Source organism: Eriocheir sinensis, chromosome 70 (genome assembly GCF_024679095.1).
Source record: "Eriocheir sinensis breed Jianghai 21 chromosome 70, ASM2467909v1, whole genome shotgun sequence".
Lineage (NCBI taxonomy): Eukaryota > Metazoa > Arthropoda > Malacostraca > Decapoda > Varunidae > Eriocheir > Eriocheir sinensis.
Genome location: NC_066578.1, coordinates 6376137 through 6398095, shown reverse-complemented (window position 1 = coordinate 6398095; position 21959 = coordinate 6376137). Strand labels below are relative to the sequence as shown.

Genomic DNA, 21959 nt, shown 5'->3' with positions numbered 1-21959 from the left:
CCGGCAAATTTATGGATGCGGGAACAAGTTACAGAAAGTGGTCATTTATACGTCATTAATATATAGCTGTGTTTCCCCCCGCGCGCAGAATCCGACCATGGCCCCGAAGGAGTTCCAAGGGCGCTCGGCAGTCAGCTTCGTCCCTGGTTATCACGAGGGGAAAAATAATGAAGGTCGCCCACTAAGCCAACAAGATATAAAGTACCGCGGCCCCCTCACTGACACCACTCTCCGCTGAGCAACACACGGCAGCAATGAGTGCTCAGGTAAGCTAAGCAGCACAGTTTTGCGGCAGTGAAGGCGTTGAGTGCATGGCAATCTCTAGGTACTGGGGGGCAATATCTTGTCTTCATTTTATCTTTCATTTTAACTGTAAGTGATGTCTATTTCGATCCTTCCTTCCAGAGTGCCTTGGCGGTGGTGGCGGTGGTGCTGGCGTGCCTGGCGGCGGCAGAGCCTGAGGCCAGGCCCTCGCCGGGTCCGACGGCTGAGGCTGACCCCGGCCTGGTCTCGGCCCACAAGAACCATCACCAGCAGAGCTTCACCGCCTTCATTCCTCCCTTCATTGGCGGCTTCGGCGGCCTGGGCTACGGCGGCTATGGGGGCTACGGGGGCTACGGCGGCTACGGCGGCTACGGGCTGGGAGGCGGCCTCGGGTACGGCCGCAGGAAGCGTGAGGCGGAGCCCACGGCTGAGGCTGACCCCGTCCTTGTTTCGGCCCACAAGAACCACCACCAGCAAAGCTTCAACGCCTTCATTCCTCCCTTCATTGGCGGCTTCGGCGGCCTGGGCTACGGCGGCTATGGGGGCTACGGGGGCTACGGCGGCTACGGGCTGGGAGGCGGCCTCGGGTACGGCCGCAGGAAGCGTGAGGCGGAGCCCACGGCTGAGGCTGACCCCGTCCTTGTTTCGGCCCACAAGAACCACCACCAGCAAAGCTTCAACGCCTTCATTCCTCCCTTCATTGGCGGCTTCGGCGGCTACGGGCTGGGAGGCGGCCTCGGGTACGGCCGCAGGAAGCGTGAGGCGGAGCCCACGGCTGAGGCTGACCCCGTCCTTGTTTCGGCCCACAAGAACCACCACCAGCAGAGCTTCAACGCCTTCATTCCTCCCTTCATTGGCGGCGGCCTGGGCATCGGGGGCTACGGGGGCTACGGTGGCTATGGCGGCTACGGCGGCTACGGCGGCTACGGGCTGGGAGGCGGCCTCGGGTACGGCCGCAAGAAGCGTGAGGCGGAGCCGACGGCTGAGGCTGACCCCACCTACGTCTCGGCCCACACCAACAGTCACCAGCAGAGCTTCAACGCCTTCATTCCTCCCTTCATTGGCGGCCTGGGCTACGGCGGCTATGGCGGCCTGGGCTACGGCGGCTACGGCGGCTTGGGCTACGGCCGCTAAGGCTACATCGGTTAGTGTCCCCCACCAGGCACCCGAGACGACGCTGACCACCGCCGGCTGTCGCGGAGGAAACCCCGAAGACCCACATTTGATGCAACTCACCAAGAGGCTCAGCATGACTACTCCATGAGGTCACCTGCCACTTAGCGAGTAGGTGGTTGGCTTCCTGGGCTGAGTGTAGCCTCTTACCTCCACTTGATAAAATGGCATCTTGTTGACGACTAGGTTTTGTATAGCTTTTGTAGTTTTATAACTCTTATTGATACCATAAAGTCTTTCTATGAAGCGGGGACTTACTTATACCCAAGGAGCAAAGTCGCATACCTCAGAGGGCTACAGGTCAACGCACAACCAAGTCAACTCGTACCTCGGTCAACTCGTACCTCGGTCAACTCGTACCTCGGTCAACTCGTACCTCGGTCAACTCGTACCTCGGTCAACTCGTACCTCGGTCAACTCGTACCTCGGTCAACTCGTAACTGATAGGAATGTTTTAGGAATGTTTTCTATGCACGACTGATGTTAATCGTCTACATGAGGAGTAAAAAAACATGGTTGGGGATTCATAATACACTGACCGATCGAGATAAGAGTTGATCTGGTTACATGCTGACCTGACACCTCTGAGAGACACACACACAAACAAACGAAGCATGGATAACGCTCTCCCGTATACTATGCTGTCACCATACATTATCCTGCTCCGGAAGCCCTGCCCTATCCTCTATAGCTGTGGGAGCTGATTGTATGAATGTAAGGAGGTGGGAGTTAAGAGTATGTTACCTTGGAGGAAGTGTGAGGGAGGGGGAGGGACTAATGGGCCACTTTAGTGTACATAGAAATTGACCTATCCTTCGGCCACTCCTCTAACTCTTTTTAGGAGCAGTGAGTAGCGGGCTTTTTTTTAACATTTATTACCTTTTTTTATGCCCTTGAACTGACTCCTCTGCTGTAAAAAAAAAGTTGCAGGCAAAGCATCACAAAACGGATACCTAGGAGTAGTATTCGTTTAGGGGCTTGATTACGCTGCCTACAAATTCCTTGCCGTATTGAGGCTAAGCAACTACGGCGTATCTATATATCCGATTTTGAATTTCGAGTTTGGATGCGCATCTCCGGTTCGCTTGTGGGGAAAGTTGGAAAGTTTCGTTTAGTCGGCGCAACATCAGTGGTCATATGCCGGAGAGAGACAGAAGGGGAAGGAATTATAGCAGAAGGGAACAGACCCCAGGAGACGGGACACAACCCCCGATTAATACCTGGTACCCATTCACTGCTGGGTGGACAGGGGCGTAGGGTATCGGAAAAGCCGGCCAAATTTTTCCACTCCGCCCGGGAATCGAACCCGGGCTCTCTCGGTTGTCGCTTGTTGGAAGCAGCGATATAAAGGAAGAGGTAAAGTTGGGAGCAGACGCTATAGCTGCCCGGCGTCTGTGTTCATCTCCGTCTCATTGGTCCTTTGTGCATGCAGTAGAGGGGACCCATGAACTCAACCCAGCGCCAGTGTGACATTCGGGTTACCATAGTTTACCCTCCACAAGTCTCCCCATGCAGGTACCCATTTATTGACCAGCCCGAAAGGAAGGATGCACGCCGACTGTCCAGGCCGGGATTCGAACCAAGGCTCGCAGATTCGTAGTCAGGAACGCCAACCACTGCACTGCGGAGGCAAGGCATAGCGAGCTTTTTTTTTTAATTGAGCTCCCTCCTTTGTTGTAATAAAGAACAAAGACATATTTGCCATTTAGGCAGTTAGTTGAGGAAAAACGAAAGAGCTACAAGAGTTAAGTGGTGTGATTAAGCTCTGAAGACAAACCATCCCGAAAATATGATGTTAGTACTTGGAAAATTAGCTGTTCAGACACTTCCATTTCCTTCTTGACTGCCTCTCTGTGCGTGTGTGTGTGTGTGTGTGTGTGTGTGTGTGTGTGTGTGTGTGTGAGATGAAGCACTTTGCCTTTTCATGGTACACTGTAGGGCAGCAATCGTTATGTCCGTGCCACTATGGGTCTTGAATTAAGTGTTTGGCGCCAGCGAAAAGTGATCTGTTAAAATGGAGCCGCTTGTGACGTGATCAGCGGAGGAGCAAAACTTCAACCTGATACTGATTAGGATTTAGCTTTTCATATATGTATTGTAAAGAAAACCATTTAACTTTTTTTTTTTTTTTACAACAAAGGAGACAGCTCAAGGGCACAAAAAAAGACAACAATAATAAAAAAAGCCCGCTACTCGCTGCTCACAAAAAGAATCTAAAGAGGTGGCCGAAAGAGAGGTCAATTTCGGGAGGAGAGGCCTTGTTTGTAAATAATCTAATAATGATAAGATTGAAAAATAACAACTTGGTGTCCTTCCCTGGCCACTGAAACACAAGAAAAGGAAAAAGTGTTCCTCCTCGATATTTCCCACCGTGTTGGCCACATGGAAACACGGACGAGTGTTGCCTCTCATTTCCGCTTTGATTAGAAATTTTAAGATGTAGTTGCTATTTTGTATTCGGATCCTAAATCTGCCTAATCGTTGTCTCCTCAGAAACCTCACCACCACCACCACCACCACCACCAACAACAACAACAACAGCAACAGGATTCGGATGTAAAGAACTTCCCATCGCATTCCCCGCCGCAGGCCACGCCCTTGCAGGAGTGTCCTCGGAGCCTCGCCGAGGACACTTGCTGAAATGCCTGGCGGAGAACAGGAAAAAAAAAAAAATCGTGAAGGCCGTTCAGTCCTTGCACTAAAATTCTGCAGAATATAAAGAGCCCGAGGGCCTCCTGCTGACCACACCGCCACGTCTCTCCGGAGTGTCGCAACTTGAACAACAATGAAGGCTCTGGTGAGTTGACGAGCAGCTGAATCTTGTGTTCCTGAGTATCTGGAGGCGCCGAACAGTGCAGAGCCTAAGAGGCTCGAGGATGCACGCGTGTGCTTGGCTCCCTGTGATCTCCCTTGTTCATTATATTCTTTTCCAGACTGTCCTGGCAGCGGTGGCGGCGGTGCTCGCGGGTCTGGCGTCCGCGAAGGCTGCCCCCAAGGCTGACCCCAAGGCTGACCCCAAGGCTGACCCCAAAGCTGACCCCAAGGCTGACCCCGGCATCGGCCTCGGCTTCGGCGGGGGTCTTGGCTACTCCCAGGGGTTCGGGTTCGGCCTTAGAGGTGGCTTTGGGTATGGCCTGGGAGGTGGCTTGGGCTACGGCCTGGGCGGGTTTGGAGGTGGCCTGGGTGGCCTGGGTGGCCTGGGCTACGGATACGGTCGCAGGAAGCGTGAGGCGGAGCCGAAGGCTGGTATTGGTGGCTTTGTCTCGGCCCACAAGAACCACCATCAGCAGAGCTTCAACGCCTTCATTCCTCCCTTCATTGGCGGCTTCGGCGGCCTGGGCTACGGCGGCTATGGCGGCTACGGTGGTTATGGCGGTTATGGTGGCTACGGCGGCAAGTTCATCGGTCGCCGCTAGTGTGAGGCGGAGCCGACAGCTGAGGCTGACCCCGGCACTGCCAACGACCAAGGGAACAGCCCCCAGCAGACCTTCACCGCAATCTCCCCTCCCTTCAGTGGCGGCGGCCTGGGCCTGGTGGTGCTGGTCAGTGCCGCCCACCAGACGCTCGGGAACACCCTAAAAGAATCCCCCTTCATGCATCTCACCAAGACAGGATCACCATGACTCGCACCATCTTCGCTACCCTTAGGAACACCTCTTCTGGACGACATGTTGCCTCTTACTCGACCTGGATATGCCTCTAAAAATCGTTTCCTGGAACAATGACTGTTTACCTACAATGCTTTGTACACCATATGTAGACATCTGCTAGAATGAAGCTTTTATACCACACTTTGAGATTATATATTAATTCCCTGGAACTGATTATTTACTTGCCCGAGGTAATGGCTTTTGTCTTAACCCGGTAGCAGCAACGGGCCAAATTTGTGGCTTTACCATGTAGCAGCAACGGGCCAAATTTGTGGCTTTACCATGTAGCAGCAACGGGCCAAATTTGTGGCTTTACCATGTAGCAGCGACGGGCCAAATTTGTGCCATGATATAAACCCCCCAAAATAGATGATACATAAACTGATCACAAATGCTTTGATATATATTATGAAATGGTTTGTGTGAGTGATGATTTTTTCTCATTTTTCTCGCTTAGAGGGACCATTAAGAAACATGATCCCCGCTGCTACCAGGTTAAGACAGAGTAAAGAAAACCGATCCATCAGCCACTGATTATGATGAAGCTTTTAAAACTCACATTGTCAGAAAAATATTTAAACCTTGATAATTAACACCCTAGTCATTTTATTATTCTGCAATAATTTGATTTCCTTCCCAAGTCTCAAGAATACAGAAAAAGGAAAAGTTCGTCAAGGTAAATGTTTCACACTGTAGGACCAGACACACCTTGTCACACGTTACGATTAACCCGGTAGCAGCGACGGGCCAAATTTCTGCCATGATATAAACCCCCCAAAAATAGATGATACATAAACTGATCACAAATGCGTTGATATATATTATGAAATGGTTTGCGTGAGTGACGATTTTTTCTCATTTTTCTCGCTTAGAGGGACCATTAAGAAACAGGATCCCCGCAGCTACCGGGTTAACTAACTAAAGGGGAGCATGTAGCAGGGGGCGCGTCGCTTCACTCACTCGCCGCCTTCACCCCTGACGAGCAAGCCTCCACGCAGCTGCCCTCTCCATGCCAAACCCATTCCAAAGTTCAAGAGGATGTGAAAATTAACATCATAGCCTGAGCTTCAGACTGTTTTCATCACTTACAGACGGCGGCGGCGATGTTCTTGTGCTTGGCTCATGGCGCGCTCCGACGGTCTTCGTCATCCCGAGGAAAAATGTTTTAACGTTAGAGGAAATATATCATAAAACGGCTACATCCTGTGTTTTCCTGCACCGCTCATCCCACCCATCCGTCTCTGTCTCTGTCTGTGTCTCTGTCTGTCTCTCTCTCCTTCATTATTTTTCTTACGTTTCTACCTGTGGCGCCGATAGACTTTCCTGGTGGGGCCTGATGGTCGGCCACAGTCTGTTATGGCGCAGGGAAGTATTTTATAGTGGTGCTATTTTCCTTGGTAAATGCTGCGCTCCAGAGCTCATCTTTGATCCTTGCTTTTAAGAGAGAATCTAGAGTCCGGGTTGATAGGTGGTCTTCACTCGACGGTGACTGAAAAATCCAAGCTTGTGGAGGCTGGAGGGGCGCGAACCCGCGTCCTCTGGTATTAATAATTACGGCCGATAGATAACGTGGCAATACTTATTTCCATATGTCGTTGTTATGGAGACTAACATTTCAGCACACACACAATTTGTTTTTTAATACGGTTCACGCATTTGCCTCATGGGTTTTCAACTGCATTTTGCTTTACAACTTAATTGTTTGGAAGTTTGGAAAGTTTCGTTTAGTCGGCGCAACATCTGAGGTCATTTGCCGGAGGGAGACAGAAGGGGAAGGAATTATAGGAGAAGGGAACAAATCCCAGGAGACGGGACACAACCCCCGATTAATACCTGGTACCCATTCACTGCTGGGTGGGCAGGGGCGTAGGGTATCGGAAAAGCCACCCAAATTTTTCCACTCCGCCGGGGAATCGAACCCGGGCTCTCTTGGTTGTGAGACGAGTGTGCTAACCACTGCACCACGAAGCCTCCTACCTAATAGTTCGGGCTGGACGTGGCTTTTATCTTTGAGGATATTCTTTGCAAGTGTCAGGACGCTTCTTCTTCCTAAGTTGACCTCTCTCCTGACCACTCGCTTCTTTTCCTTTTATTGGAGCAGCGCCTGGAGAGCTTTTTGTTGCTTATATGATTTCTGCCGGTGAGCTTCCCCCCTTGCTCTAAATAAGTTATGTCTGAACTAATAATTATAATCTCTCGATGAGGCTCTGAAAAAAACAATAGATGACTTGCTTGTGTTAATCTTTAGTGTAGCGGGTCATGTGGGCACGACAGAGCTTGGCGTGTCTTTTTTTTTTTTTTTTTACGTCTATGCCTATAGCGCCGGTAGGCTTGCTCGAGGGGCCTGGATGGTGTTCGGCCCCAGCCCGTCATGGCGCAGGCAAGTGTTTATAGTGGTGCCATCTTCTCGTGGCAGTGGCGGCGCTAACACCCACGAAGCTGGCAACGACTGCCTTGATTAGAAATTTCAAGATGTTGCTATTTTGCATTCGTACCATAAATGCCACCATATCGTCGCCCCCTCCACAGAAACTATCACCACCAACACCAACTACACAGCCAACACCACCATGAACAACAACAACTACAACAACAGGTTTCAATCGTAAAGAATTTTCCCATCTCATTCCCCGATGCTGGCCGCGCCCTTACAGGAATGTCCTTGGAGCCTCGCCGAGGACACTCACTGGAATGCTTGGCGGTAATCAGGACAAACAACAACGAACAGAAAATCGTGAAGGTCGTCCAGTCGTTCTGCAGATATAAAGAGCCCGAGGGCCTCCTGCTGACCACACCGCCACGTCTTTTCGGAGTGTCTCAACTTGTCCAGCAATGAAGGCTCTGGTGAGTTGACGAGCAACATAATCTTGTGTTGCTGAGTATCTGGAGACGCTGAATAGTGCAGAGCCTAAGAGGCTCGAGGATGCACGCGTGTCCATGTGTGCTTGGCTCCCTGTGATCTCTCTTGTTCATAACATTCTTTTGCAGACTGTCCTGGCAGCGGTGGCGGCTGTGCTTGCGGGGCTGGCGTCCGTGGAGGCTGACCCCAAGGCTGACCCCAAGGCTGATCCCAAGGCTGACCCAAAGGCTGACCCCGGCGGCATCGGATTCGGACTCCAAGGGGGTGTGGGCTTACGCTACAATGTCGGGTTCGGCCTGGGCGGTGGACTGGGCGGTGGCCTGGGCGGTGGTCTGGGCTACGGCCTGAACTACGGCCTTGGCCTGGGAGGCGGTCTGGGTGGTGGCGGCCTGGGCTACGGATACGGCCGCAGGAAGCGTGAGGCGGAACCCACTGCTGAGGCTGACCCCGGCATCGGCCTCGGCTTCGGCGGGGGTCTTGGCTACTCCCAAGGGTTCGGGTACGGTCTGAGAGGTGGATTTGGCTATGGCCTGGGAGGTGGTCTCGGCTATGGCCTGGGCGGCCTGGGCGGTGGCCTGGGTGGCCTGGGAGGCGGCTACGGGTACGGCCGCAGGAAGCGTGAGGCGAAGCCGAAGGCTGGTATTGGTGGCTTTGTCTCGGCCCACAAGAACCACCATCAGCAGAGCTTCAACGCCTTCATTCCTCCCTTCATTGGCGGCTTCGGTGGTCTGGGCTTCGGCAAGTACGGCGGGGGCTTCGGCGGCTACGGCGGCTACGGTGGCTACGGCGGCAAGTTCATCGGTCGCCGCAAGCGTGAGGCGGAGCCGACGGCTGAGGCTGACCCCACCTTCATCTCGTCCCACAACAACCACCACCAGCAGAGCTTCAACGCCTTCATCCCTCCATTTATTGGCGGTTTCGGTGGCCTGGGCTTCGGCAAACATGGGGGCTTCGGCGGCTACGGGGGCTATGGTGGCCTCGGCGGCAAGTTCATCGGTCGCCGCTAGAGTGGGGTGGAGCCGACGGCTGAGGCTGACCCCGGCACTGCTGCCCACCAGACACTCGGGAACTCCAAAAGAGAAACCCTTTCATGCATTTCACCAAGACAGGATCACCGTGACTCACACCCCCTCTGCTACCCGGAGGGACACCTATTCTTGATGACCTTCTATGCAATAAAGCTCTTATACCACACTTTAAGATTATATATTCATTCCCTGGAACTGGATATTTACTTGCCTGAGGTGAATGTTTTATGTCAAGAAGGAGTTAGCACGAAGTGAACATCAAGGGGAGAATCAAGACACATCTCCAACTGCTTTTGAATTCTGAGTTTGGATGCTCTTTTGTTTTTGGGGAGTAGCGGCATAGCGGACCTTTTTTTGTACGTATTATTATTATTATTATTATTATTTTATTTTAATTTTTTTACGTGTACACATATAGCGCCGGTAGGCATGCTTGAGGGGACTGGATGGTGTTCGTCCCCAGCCCGTCATGGCGCAGGCAAGTGTTTATAGTGGCATCATCTTTTCTTGCCCTTCAGCTGCCTCCTCTGCTGTGAGAAATCAGGAACTTGTAATTTATTCACTTAGTTGAGGAGAAAAGAAATCCAGCTACAAGAGTTCAGTGGTGTGATAAACTTCTGAGGACAAAAGATCCCAAAAATACGATGTTAGTTCTTGGGAAATTAGATGTTCAGATACTTTCATTCCATTTTTGTGTATCTGTCTGTCTGTCTGTCTGTCTGTCCGTCTGTCTGTCTGCCATAATTCAGATACTTTCATTCCCTTTTTGTGTGTGTGTCTGTCTGTCTGTCTGTCTATCTGTATGTCTGTCTGTCTGCCATAGTTCAGATACTTTCATTCCCTTTTTGTCTGTCTGTCTGTCTGTCTGTCTATCTGTCTGTCTGTCTGTCCGTCTGTCTGTCTGCCATAGTTCAGATACTTTCATTCCCTTTGTGTGTGTGTGTGTGTCTGTCTGTCTGTCTGTCTGTCTATCTGTCTGTCTGTCTGTCTGTCTGCCATAATTCAGATACTTTCATTCCCTTTTTGTGTGTCTGTCTGTCTGTCTGTCTGCGCGTAGCTTTACTCGCTCGCCGCCTTCACCCTCGACAATCCCCGCCTGCAAGCCTCGACGCAGCTCCCTTCTCCATCCCAATCCCATTCCAAGGTTGACCAGCACATGAGAATCAGTACCATAGCCTGAACCCCGCCTGCTGTTTTCATCGCGTGCCAGACGTCGATTACAGTCTCACGCTTGGCCATTGAGAGCATCGGCAGTCTTCTACACTCTAAGGACCCTGTCGAAATGTTTGAGGAAATATAGTAAGCCTGCTATATCATGTACTTCCCTGCACCACCCATACTTCTCATAGCTGTCTGTTCATCTATTTATTTATCCATGTGCCTATCTATCTATCTATCTAATCATTCATTCATTCATTCATTCATTCATTCATTCATTCATTCATCCATCCATCCATCTATCTATCTATCTATCTATCTATCTATGTACATATCCATATGAGATGGCTAAATGATCAGGGTGCAGGTGTGGTGAGTCCGGGAACATACGTAGGTTCGATTCCCACCAATCCACGCTGGCAATTTTCAACCATCGCTGAGTGGAGAAAAATTACCCTCATGCTGCACAGATCTTTAATGAACCCAAACTTCAGCGACGTCGGTCAAGAGGAGTACCGGGTGGCAGCATGGGCCGAGCAAGTCTTATATCTCGGCAGCCACTGTAAATAAAATTCACTCGGGCCACTATCGGGCTGGGGTCGTCCAAGAGGCCCCCCTAAAATAGTCTACCGGTGCTATAGCCAGCGCCTAAAAAAATGTAATAATAATAATAATAATAATAATAATAATAATAATAATAATAATAGTAATAATTTCTTTTTCGCCTTATGAGTTTGTATTTCCTAAGCGGCTATTATACCGGGCAAATTTTCCGTGGATCTTCAGTCAAACCACGATTTCCGCTAGCGTGGTTCTCATTTGTTTCTTGTTATTGCTGCTGATGATGATGGTGAGTGATACCGTCGTCCTTCTGTGAAATCTACCGTAGCTTTGGAATATCGTGGACACGTCAGAAAACCACGGAAATATATGAGAACCACGCCAGCGGAATCGTGGTTTGACTGAAGATCCACGGAAAATTTGCCCAGTGTAATTGCCCCTTAAGCTTACCGCGCCTACTGCATCAGAGAAAATATATGAAAAAAATACGTTTCTAGCAATTCTGGCCGACAGATGCACGAAGCAATACTTGTTCTTACTTGTTGTTATGGAGGTTGACGTTTAAATATACATAAAAAATCTGCTATTTCGGATTTTGTGTTTTAAACAGCGTCATGTTTTATAACCTAAGAGTCAGTGTACGACTTCCTTTTTTTTTTCTTTGAGGATATTCTTCTTAAGAAACTGACCTCCCTTCTGGTAACTCGATCTTATTTCTTTTATTTGAGCAGCGGCGGCCTTTATTTTTTTTTTTTTGGCCCTTGAGTTGTATCTTTTGCTGTAAAAAAAGATATATCTAAACTGATAACTATAACCTCTTAATATATCTGTTTTAACAAGACAATAGATAACTTGTCCATGTTCAGCTTGGGTAGTGGGTCAGGTGGGCGGGCAGGCCGGGCAGGACACAGCCTGGCGTCCTGCACTGGAGTGATGGCGCTGAAAACCGACACATACGAAGCTGTTTTATTTTCATGGCAAAAACTGCTCGAATTAGAGATTAATAATGTGGTTGCTATTTTGTATCCGTAAATTATATTACGCCTAATCGTCGCCCCCTTTCCAGAAACCTTACAACCACCACCACCACCAACAACAACAACAATAACACCAGGTTTCAATCGTAAAGGACTTTCCCATCGCATTCCTCGTGGCAGGCCGCGCCCTCACAGCAATGTCCTCGGAGCCTCGCCGAGGACGCTCATGGAATGCTTGGCGCTGCTGAGGAAAAAAAAAAAAAAACACACAAAATCGTGAAGGCCGTCCAGTCCTCCTGCCAGATATAAGGAGCCCGAGGGCCTCCTGCTGACCACACCGCCACGTCTCTCCGGAGTGTCGCGACTTGAACAACAATGAAGGCTCTGGTGAGTTGACGAGCAGCTGAATCTTGTGTTCCTGAGTATCTGGAGGCGCCAAACAGGCAGAGCCTAAGAGGCTCGAGGATACACGCGTGTGCTCGGCTCCCTGTGATCTCCCTTGTTCATTATATTCTTTTCCAGACTGTCCTGGCAGCGGTGGCGGCGGTGCTCGCGGGTCTGGCGTCCGCGAAGGCTGCCCCCAAGGCTGACCCCAAGGCTGACCCCAAAGCTGACCCCAAGGCTGAACCCAAGGCTGACCCCGGCCTCGGCCTCGGCTTCGGCGGGGGTCTTGGCTACTCCCAAGGGTTCGGGTTCGGCCTTAGAGGTGGCTTTGGGTATGGCCTGGGAGGTGGCTTGGGCTATGGCCTGGGTGGCCTTGGAGGTGGCCTGGGTGGCCTGGGTGGCCTGGGTGGTCTGGGCTACGGATACGGTCGCAGGAAGCGTGAGGCGGAGCCGAAGGCTGGTATTGGTGGCTTTGTCTCGGCCCACAAGAACCACCATCAGCAGAGCTTCAACGCCTTCATTCCTCCCTTCATTGGCGGCTTCGGTGGTCTGGGCTTCGGCAAGTACGGCGGGGGCTTCGGCGGCTACGGCGGCTACGGTGGCTACGGCGGCAAGTTCATCGGTCGCCGCAAGCGTGAGGCGGAGCCGACCGCAGAGGCTGACCCCACCTTCATCTCGTCATACAACAACCACCACCAGCAGAGCTTCAACGCCTTCATTCCTCCCTTCATTGGCGGCTTCGGCGGCTACGGTCGCCGCTAGAGTAGGGCGGAGCCGACGGCTGAGGCTGCCACGGTCCGCAGGAACAGCAGCCAGAAAAGCTTCACCGCGATCTTTCTCCTCCCTTCACTGTCGGCGGCCTGGACCTGGTGTTGACTGCTGTGGTCAGTGCTGCCCAGCAGGCGCTCAGAACCCCCTGAAACAGTCCCACTTCATGCATCTTCCCAAGACAGGATCACCGTGACTCGCGCCCCCTCTGCCAATAATGGGGGACACCTCTTCTGGGCGACATGTTGCCTCTTACTCGCTGCCCCGACCTGGATGTGTCTCTAAAAGCCGCTTCCTGAAACAAGAACCTCTGAACTATAACGCTTTGTATACCTTATGCAGACTTTTAATGGAATGAAGCTTTTATACCACATTGTTGCATTTTATTCCCTGGAACTGATTATTTACTTGCCTTAAGTAATTGTTTTATCTGAAGTGCGTGCGTGTGTGTGTGTGTGTGTGTGTGTGTGTGTGCGTGTGTGTGTGTGTGTGTGTGTGTGTGTGTGTGCCTCCCTTGCATCCGTTCCTTTCTGCTGCGAGTGTTTTGTAGTAGATAAAGAGATAACAACTTAGCCTTCACTGTGACTGGCTGGGGCGACAACTGTTATTTCTGAGCCAAGAAAAGTGTGTGTCTGATTTCAGAATATAAATGGCTTGGTTGTGTCCTGCCCATCACGGCTCTGAATATGAGTGTTTGGGGCCAGGGAAGAGAAAGGCAATATGATGATGCGACTTGTGAGGTGATCAGCGTAGGAACCTCCGTTGTCAAATTATCGTATTCAGAGCCGCGTATTTACCGGTTTCTGTCCCATAACTGTTGCCAAGAAGCACTCAGACCTTGCTATCATTTCCGATTGGGGCAGAAGGAACCTTGTGTCCTTCAATGCCTCAAAAACTCAATTTCTCCACCTATCAACTCGACACAATCTTCCAAACACCTATCCCCTATTCTTCGACAACACTCAGCTGTCACCTTCTTCAACACTAAACATCCTCGGTCTATCCTTAACTCAAAATCTCAACTGGAAACTTCATATCTCCTTTCTTGCTAAATCAGCTTCCTCGAGGTTGGGCGTTCTGTATCGTCTCCGCCAGTTCTTCTCCCCCGCGCAGTTGCTATCCATATACAGGGGCCTTGTCCGCCCTCGTATGGAGTATACATCTCACGTGTGGGGGGGCTCCACTCACACAGCTCTTCTGAACAGAGTTGAGTCTAAGGCTCTTCGTCTCATCAGCTCTCCTCCTCCTACTGATAGCCTTCCACCTCTTAAATTCCGCCGCGATGTTGCTTCTCTTTCTATCTTTTATCGATATTTCCACGTTGACTACTCTTCTGAACTTGCTAACTGCATGCCTCCCCCCCTCCCGCGGCCCCGTTGCACACGACTTTCTACTCATGCTCATCCCTATACTGTCCAAACCCCTTAAGCAAGAGTTAACCAGCATCTTCACTCTTTCATCCCTCACGCTAGTAAACTCTGGAACAACCGTCCTTCATCTGTATTTCCTCCTGCCTACGACTTGAACTCTTTCAAGAGGAGGGTATCAGGACACCTCTCCTCCCGAAATTGATCTTTCTTTCGGCCACCTCTTTTAATTGTTTTTAGGTTGTTAGCCTGCTTTGATAGCAACTTATTTTTGTAATTATCAAGTTAATTTTTTGTAATTGTCTTATGTAATGCTATGAATAAACTATTAAAGCAAAGTGATTAGCGGGCTTTTTTTCTACACTTTTTTGTTGTTCTTGTTGTTGGTGCCCTTGAGCTGCTTCCTCTCCTGTGAAAAAGAACTATTGTCAAGAAATTCATTAAATCTTGATTGTAAATACTCAGGTCGTTTATATGATTCCCGACTAATCATGTATCCTTTCCAGGTTACTGAAATACATTAAAAGAAAAGCTTCTCCTGGTAAGCGTTCCACGATCTTGGCAGACATGCAAACACTTACGGTTGTGGCTCTCATCTCACACGTTTGGATTAACTAACTCACGGGGAGCGCATGCCCGGGGACGAGTCGCTTCACTCACTTGCCGCCTCCTCACCCGACTTGCCCCGACACAGACACAGACACAGACACACACACACACACACACACACAGACACACACACACACACACACACACACACACACACACACACACACACACACACACAGACAAAGACACAGACACAGACACAGACACACACACACACACACACACACACACACACACACACACACACACACACACACACACACACACACACACACACACACACACACACACACACAATCAAATGATCACTGTATTTTCCCGTTAGCTTCGCTGAATATTTATAACAACGCAATTTCTGAAAGGAACATTAAGGACTTTTTTTCTTTAGCTGCATTATATTTTGCAACCTGAGACTTGGTAGGGCTTAGTTTTATCTCTGTGGTTATACTTCGCAAGATATATCTGAACCGATAACCACAATCTCTCAATGTAGCCATTCTAACTAGACGATAGTTGACTTGCACGTGTTAATCTTTGGTAGAGGATCAGGAGGCTGTGTAGGCCGAGCACCGCACAGCCTGGCGTGCCTGCGTGGGCGTGGCGGCGATAACACCCATGGGGCACGGCAAGAACTGGTGTGGTTAGAACTTTTAAGATGTAGTTGGTAGTTTGTATTCGGACCCGAAATTCCGCCTGATCGACGCCTCTTCTACAGAAACCTGACCTTCACCACCACCACCACTACGAACAACAACAACAATAACAACAATTTCAATTGTAAAGAGCTTTCCCATCGCATTCCCCGTGGCAGGCCGCGCCCTTACAGGAATGTCCTCGGAGCCTCGCCGAGGACACTCATGGAATGCTTGGCGCTGCTCAGGACAAATAAAAAAAAGTCATGAAGGCCGTCCAGTCCTCCTGCCAGATATAAAGAGCCCGAGGGCCTCCTGCTGACCACACCGCCACGTCTCCGGAGTGTCGCAACTTGAACAACAATGAAGGCTCTGGTGAGTTGACGAGCAGCTGAATCTTGTGTTCCTGAGTATCTGGAGACGCCGAACAGTGCAGAGCCTAAGAGGCTCGAGGATACACGCGTGTGCTTGGCTCCCTGTGATCTCTTTTGTTCCTTGTATTTTTTCCAGACTGTCCTGGCAGCGGTGGCGGCGGTGTTCGCGGGTCTGGCATCCGCGGAGGCTGACCCCAAGGCTGATCCCAAGGCTGACCCCAAGGCTGACCCCGGCATCGGCCTCGGCTTCGGCGGGGGTCTTGGCTACTCCCAGAGGTTTGGGTTCGGCCTGAGAGGTGGCCTGGGCTATGGCCTGGGCGGTGGCCTGGGTGGTGGCCTGGGCTATGGCCTGGGCGGTGGCCTGGGCGGTGGCCTGGGAGGTGGCCTGGGTGGTGGCCTGGGTGGCCTGGGCGGTGGCCTGGGTGGCCTGGGAGGCGGCTACGGGTACGGCCGCAGGAAGCGTGAGGCGGAGCCGAAGGCTGGTATTGGTGGCTTTGTCTCGGCCCACAAGAACCACCATCAGCAGAGCTTCAACGCCTTCATTCCCCCCTTCATTGGCGGCTTCGGTGGTCTGGGCTTCGGCAAGTACGGCGGGGGCTTCGGCGGCTACGGCGGCTACGGTGGCTACGGCGGCAAGTTCATCGGTCGCCGCAAGCGTGAGGCGGAGCCGACGGCTGAGGCTGACCCCACCTTCATCTCGGCCCACAACAACCACCACCAGCAGAGCTTCAACGCCTTCATTCCTCCCTTCATTGGCGGCTTCGGCGGCTACGGTCGTCGCTAGAGTGGGGCGGAGCCGACGGCTGAGGCAGCCACGGTCCGCAGGAACAGTAGCCAGGAGAGCTTCACGCGAAATTTCTCCACCCTTCACGGCGGCGGGCTGGGCCTGGTGGTGTTGACTGCTGTGGTCAGTGCTGCCCAGCAGGCGCTCAGAACCCCCTGAAACAGTCCCACTTCATGCATCTCACCAAGACAGGATCACCGTGACTCGCGCCCCCTCTGCCAATAGGGGGGGACACCTCTTCTGGGCGACATGTTGCCTCTTACTCGCTGCCCCGACCTGGATGTGTCTCTAAAAGCCGCTTCCTGGAACAAGAACCTCTGAACTATAACGCTTTGTATACCTTATGCAGACTTTTAATGGAATGAAGCTTTTATACCACATTGTTGCATTTTATTCCCTGGAACTGATTATTTACTTGCCTTAAGTAATTGTTTTATCTGAAGTGTGTGTGTGTGTGTGTGTGTGTGTGTGTGTGTGTGTGTGTGTGTGTGTGTGTGTGTGTGTGTGTGTGTGTGTGTGTGTGTGTGTGTGTGTGTGTGTGTGTGTGCCTCCCTTGCATCCGTTCCTTTCTGCTGCGAGTGTTTTGTAGTAGATAAAGAGATAACAACTTAGCCTTCACTGTGACTGGCTGGGGCGACAACTGTTATTTCTGAGCCAAGAAAAGTGTGTGTCTGATTTCAGAATATAAATGGCTTGGTTGTGTCCTGCCCATCACGGCTCTGAATATGAGTGTTTGGGGCCAGGGAAGAGAAAGGCAATTTGATGATGCGACTTGTGAGGTGATCAGCGTAGGAACCTCCGTTGTCAAATTATCGTATTCAGAGCCGCGTATTTACCGGTTTCTGGCCCATAACTGTTGCCAAGAAGCACTCAGACCTTGCTATCATTTCCGATTGGGGCAGAAGGAATCTTGTGTCCTTCAATGCCTCAAAAACTCAATTTCTCCACCTATCAACTCGACACAATCTTCCAAACACCTATCCCCTATTCTTTGACAACACTCAGCTGTCACCTTCTTCAACACTAAACATCCTCGGTCTATCCTTAACTCAAAATCTCAACTGGAAACTTCATATCTCCTTTCTTGCTAAATCAGCTTCCTCGAGGTTGGGCGTTCTGTATCGTCTCCGCCAGTTCTTCTCCCCCGCGCAGTTGCTATCCATATACAGGGGCCTTGTCCGCCCTCGTATGGAGTATACATCTCACGTGTGGGGGGGCTCCACTCACACAGCTCTTCTGAACAGAGTTGAGTCTAAGGCTCTTCGTCTCATCAGCTCTCCTCCTCCTACTGATAGCCTTCCACCTCTTAAATTCCGCCGCGATGTTGCTTCTCTTTCTATCTTTTATCGATATTTCCACGTTGACTGCTCTTCTGAACTTGCTAACTGCATGCCTCCCCCCCTCCCGCGGCCCCGTTGCACACGACTTTCTACTCATGCTCATCCCTATACTGTCCAAACCCCTTAAGCAAGAGTTAACCAGCATCTTCACTCTTTCATCCCTCACACTAGTAAACTCTGGAACAATCTTCCTTCATCTGTATTTCCTCCTGCCTACGACTTGAACTCTTTCAAGAGGAGGGTATCAGGACACCTCTCCTCCCGAAATTGATCTTTCTTTCGGCCACCTCTTTTAATTGTTTTTAGGTTGTTAGCCTGCTTTGATAGCAACTTATTTTTGTAATTATCAAGTTAATTTTTTGTAATTGTCTTATGTAATGCTATGAATAAACTATTAAAGCAAAGCGATTAGCGGGCTTTTTTTTCTACACTTTTTTGTTGTTCTTGTTGTTGGTGCCCTTGAGCTGCTTCCTCTCCTGTGAAAAAGAACTATTGTCAAGAAATTCATTAAATCTTGATTGTAAATACTCAGGTCGTTTATATGATTCCCGACTAATCATGTTTCCTTTCCTGGTAACTGAAATACATTAAAAGAAAAGCTTCTCCAGGTAAGCGTTCCAAAATCTTGGCAGACATGCAAACACTTACGGCTGTGGCTCTCATCTCACACGTTTGGATTAACTAACTCACGGGGAGCGCATGCCCGGGGACGCGTCGCTTCACTCACTTGCCGCCTCCTCACCCGACTTGCCCCGACACAGACACAGACACAGACACACACACACACACACACACACACACACACACACACACACACACACACACACACACACACACACACACACACACAGACAAAAGACACAGACACAGACACAGACACACACACACACACACACACACACACACACACACACACACACACACACACACACACACACACACACACACACACACACACACACACACACACACACAATCAAATAATCACTGTATTTTCCCGTTAGCTTCGCTGAATATTTATAACAACGCATTTTCTGAAAGGAACGTTAAGGACTTTTTTTCTTTAGCTGCATTATATTTTGCAACCTGAGACTTGGTAGGGCTTAGTTTTATCTTTGTGGTTATGCTTCGCAAGATATATCTGAACCGATAACCACAATCTCTCAATGTAGCCATTCTAACTAGACGATAGTTGACTTGCACGTGTTAATCTTTGGTAGAGGATCAGGAGGCTGTGTAGGCCGAGCACCGCACAGCCTGGCGTGCCTGCGTGGGCGTGGCGGCGATAACACCCACGGGGCACGGCAAGAAGTGGTATGGTTAGAACTTTTAAGATGTAGTTGGTAGTTTGTATTCGGACCCGAAATTCCGCCTGATCGACGCCTCTTCTACAGAAACCTGACCTACACCACCACCACCACTACGAACAACAACAACAATAACAACAATTTCAATTGTAAAGAACTTCCCATCGCATTCCCCGTGGCAGGCCGCGCCCTTACAGGAATGTCCTCGGAGCCTCGCCGAGGACACTCATGGAATGCTTGGCGCTGCTCAGGACAAATAAAAAAAGTCATGAAGGCCGTCCAGTCCTCCTGCCAGATATAAGGAGCCCGAGGGCCTCCTGCTGACCACACCGCCACGTCTCCGGAGTGTCGCAACTTGAACAACAATGAAGGCTCTGGTGAGTTGACGAGCAGCTGAATCTTGTGTTTCTGAGTATCTGGAGACGCCGAACAGTGCAGAGCCTAAGAGGCTCGAGGATACACGCGTGTGCTTGGCTCCCTGTGATCTCTTTTGTTCCTTGTATTTTTTCCAGACTGTCCTGGCAGCGGTGGCGGCGGTGCTCGCGGGTCTGGCATCCGCGGAGGCTGACCCCACGGCTGACCCCAAGGCTGACCCCAAGGCTGACCCCGGCATCGGCCTCGGCTTCGGCGGGGGTCTTGGCTACTCCCAGAGGTTTGGGTTCGGCCTGAGAGGTGGCTTTGGGTATGGCCTGGGCGGTGGCCTGGGCTATGGCCTGGGCGGTGGCCTGGGCGGTGGCCTGGGCGGTGGCCTGGGCGGTGGCCTGGGCGGTGGCCTGGGAGGTGGCCTGGGTGGTGGCCTGGGTGGCCTGGGCTACGGGTACGGCCGCAGGAAGCGTGAGGCGGAGCCGACGGCTGGTGTTGGTGGCTTTATCTCGGCCCACAAGAACCACCGGCAGCAGAGCTTCAACGCCTTCATTCCTCCCTTCATTGGCGGCTTCGGTGGTCTGGGCTTCGGCAAGTACGGAGGGGGCTTCGGCGGCTACGGTGGCTACGGCGGCAAGTTCATCGGTCGCCGCAAGCGTGAGGCGGAGCCGACGGCTGAGGCTGACCCCACCTTCATCTCGGCCCACAACAACCACCACCAACAGAGCTTCAACGCCTTCATTCCTCCCTTCATTGGCGGCTTCGGCGGCTACGGTCGCCGCTAGAGTGGGGCGGAGCCGACGGCTGAGGCTGCCACGGTCCGCAGGAACAGTAGCCAGGAGAGCTTCACGCGAAATTTCTCCTCCCTTCACGGCGGCGGGCTGGGCCTGGTGGTGTTGACTACTGTGGCCAGTGCTGCCCAGCAGGCGCGCAGAACCCCCTGAAACAGTCCCACTTCGCACATCTCAAAAAGACAGGATCACCGTGACTCGCGCCCCCTCTGCCAATTGGGGGAACACCTCTTCTGGGCGACATGTTGCCTCTTACTCGCTGCCCCGACCTGGATGTGTCTCTAAAAGCCGCTTCCTGGAACAAGAACCTCTGAACTATAACGCTTTGTACACCTTATGCAGACTTTTAATGGAATGAAGCTTTTATACCACATTGTTGCATTTTATTCCCTGGAACTGATTATTTACTTGACTTAAGTAATTGTTTTATCTGAAGTGTGTGTGTGTGTGTGTGTGTGCGGGTGCGTGTATGTGTGTGTGTGTGTGTGTGTGTGTGTGTGTGTGTGTGTGTGTGTGTGTGTGTGTGTGTGTGTGTGTGTGTGTGTGTGTGTGTGCCTCCCTTGCATCCGTTCCTTTCTGCTGCGAGTGTTTTGTAGTAGATAAAGAGATAACAACTTAGCCTTCACTGTGACTGGCTGGGGCGACAACTTTTATTTCTGAGCCAAGAAAAGTGTGTGTCTGATTTCAGAATATAAATGGCTTGGTTGTGTCCTGCCCATCACGGCTCTGAATATGAGTGTTTGGGGCCAGGGAAGAGAAAGGCAATATGATGATGCGACTTGTGAGGTGATCAGCGTAGGAACCTCCGTTGTCAAATTATCGTATTCAGAGCCGCGTATTTACCGGTTTCTGGCCCATAACTGTTGCCAAGAAGCACTCAGACCTTGCTATCATTTCCGATTGGGGCAGAAGGAACCTTGTGTCCTTCAATGCCTCAAAAACTCAATTTCTCCACCTATCAACTCGACACAATCTTCCAAACACCTATCCCCTATTCTTCGACAACACTCAGCTGTCACCTTCCTCAACACTAAACATCCTCGGTCTATCCCTAACTCAAAATCTCAACTGGAAACTTCATATCTCCTTTCTTGCTAAATCAGCTTCCTCGAGGTTGGGCGTTCTGTATCGTCTCCGCCAGTTCTTCTCCCCCGCGTAGTTGCTATCCATATACAGGGGCCTTTTCCGCCCTCGTATGGAGTATGCATCTCACGTGTGGTGGGGCTCCACTCACACAGCTCTTCTGAACAGAGTTGAGTCTAAGGCTCTTCGTCTCATCAGCTCTCCTCCTCCTACTGATAGCCTTCCACCTCTTAAATTACACACACACACACACACACACACACACACACACACACACACACACACACACACACACACACACACACACACACACACACACACACACACAATCAAATAATCACTGTATTTTCCCGTTAGCTTCGCTGAATATTTATAACAACGCATTTTCTGAAAGGAACGTTAAGGACTTTTTTTCTTTAGCTGCATTATATTTTGCAACCTGAGACTTGGTAGGGCTTAGTTTTATCTTTGTGGTTATGCTTCGCA

General features: G+C 50.9%; 4 protein-coding genes across 8 annotated transcripts; all 4 read left to right on the top strand.

The window, feature by feature from the left end:
• The first annotated feature begins 117 nt into the window (after nt 1–117).
• On the top strand, nt 118–1683 carry LOC126988789 (shematrin-like protein 2). Its single transcript, XM_050847196.1, has 2 exons — nt 118–266; nt 406–1683. The coding sequence occupies exons 1-2, from the start codon at nt 255–257 to the stop codon at nt 1396–1398; spliced, it is 1005 nt and encodes a 334-aa protein (XP_050703153.1). The 5' UTR covers nt 118–254; the 3' UTR covers nt 1399–1683.
• Nucleotides 1684–4118: 2435 nt separating this feature from the next.
• LOC126988794 (cuticle protein 64-like) lies at nt 4119–5257 on the top strand. The gene is made up of 2 exons (XM_050847205.1): nt 4119–4234; nt 4371–5257. Exons 1-2 carry the CDS (start codon nt 4223–4225, stop codon nt 4851–4853), a joined length of 495 nt encoding a protein of 164 aa, XP_050703162.1. The 5' UTR covers nt 4119–4222; the 3' UTR covers nt 4854–5257.
• A 2630-nt stretch (nt 5258–7887) lies between these two features.
• Nucleotides 7888–9141, top strand: LOC126988791 (uncharacterized). The gene is made up of 2 exons (XM_050847198.1): nt 7888–7931; nt 8076–9141. Exons 1-2 carry the CDS (start codon nt 7920–7922, stop codon nt 8952–8954), a joined length of 891 nt encoding a protein of 296 aa, XP_050703155.1. The 5' UTR covers nt 7888–7919; the 3' UTR covers nt 8955–9141.
• A 2822-nt stretch (nt 9142–11963) lies between these two features.
• LOC126988792 (acanthoscurrin-1-like) lies at nt 11964–20697 on the top strand. Of its 5 annotated transcripts, none has more exons than XM_050847203.1 (3): nt 11964–12058; nt 12194–12268; nt 19824–20697. In XM_050847203.1, exons 1-3 carry the CDS (start codon nt 12047–12049, stop codon nt 20382–20384), a joined length of 648 nt encoding a protein of 215 aa, XP_050703160.1. In that variant the 5' UTR covers nt 11964–12046; the 3' UTR covers nt 20385–20697. The 5 variants fall into 5 exon arrangements, with proteins under 5 accessions (XP_050703160.1, XP_050703159.1, XP_050703161.1 ...); XM_050847204.1 differs by lacking the exons at nt 11964–12058; nt 12194–12268 and adding exons at nt 15765–15806; nt 15942–16101 and having other exon boundaries at nt 19909–20697; XM_050847202.1 differs by lacking the exon at nt 12194–12268 and having other exon boundaries at nt 12015–12058; nt 19749–20697.
• Nucleotides 20698–21959: the final 1262 nt, after the last annotated feature.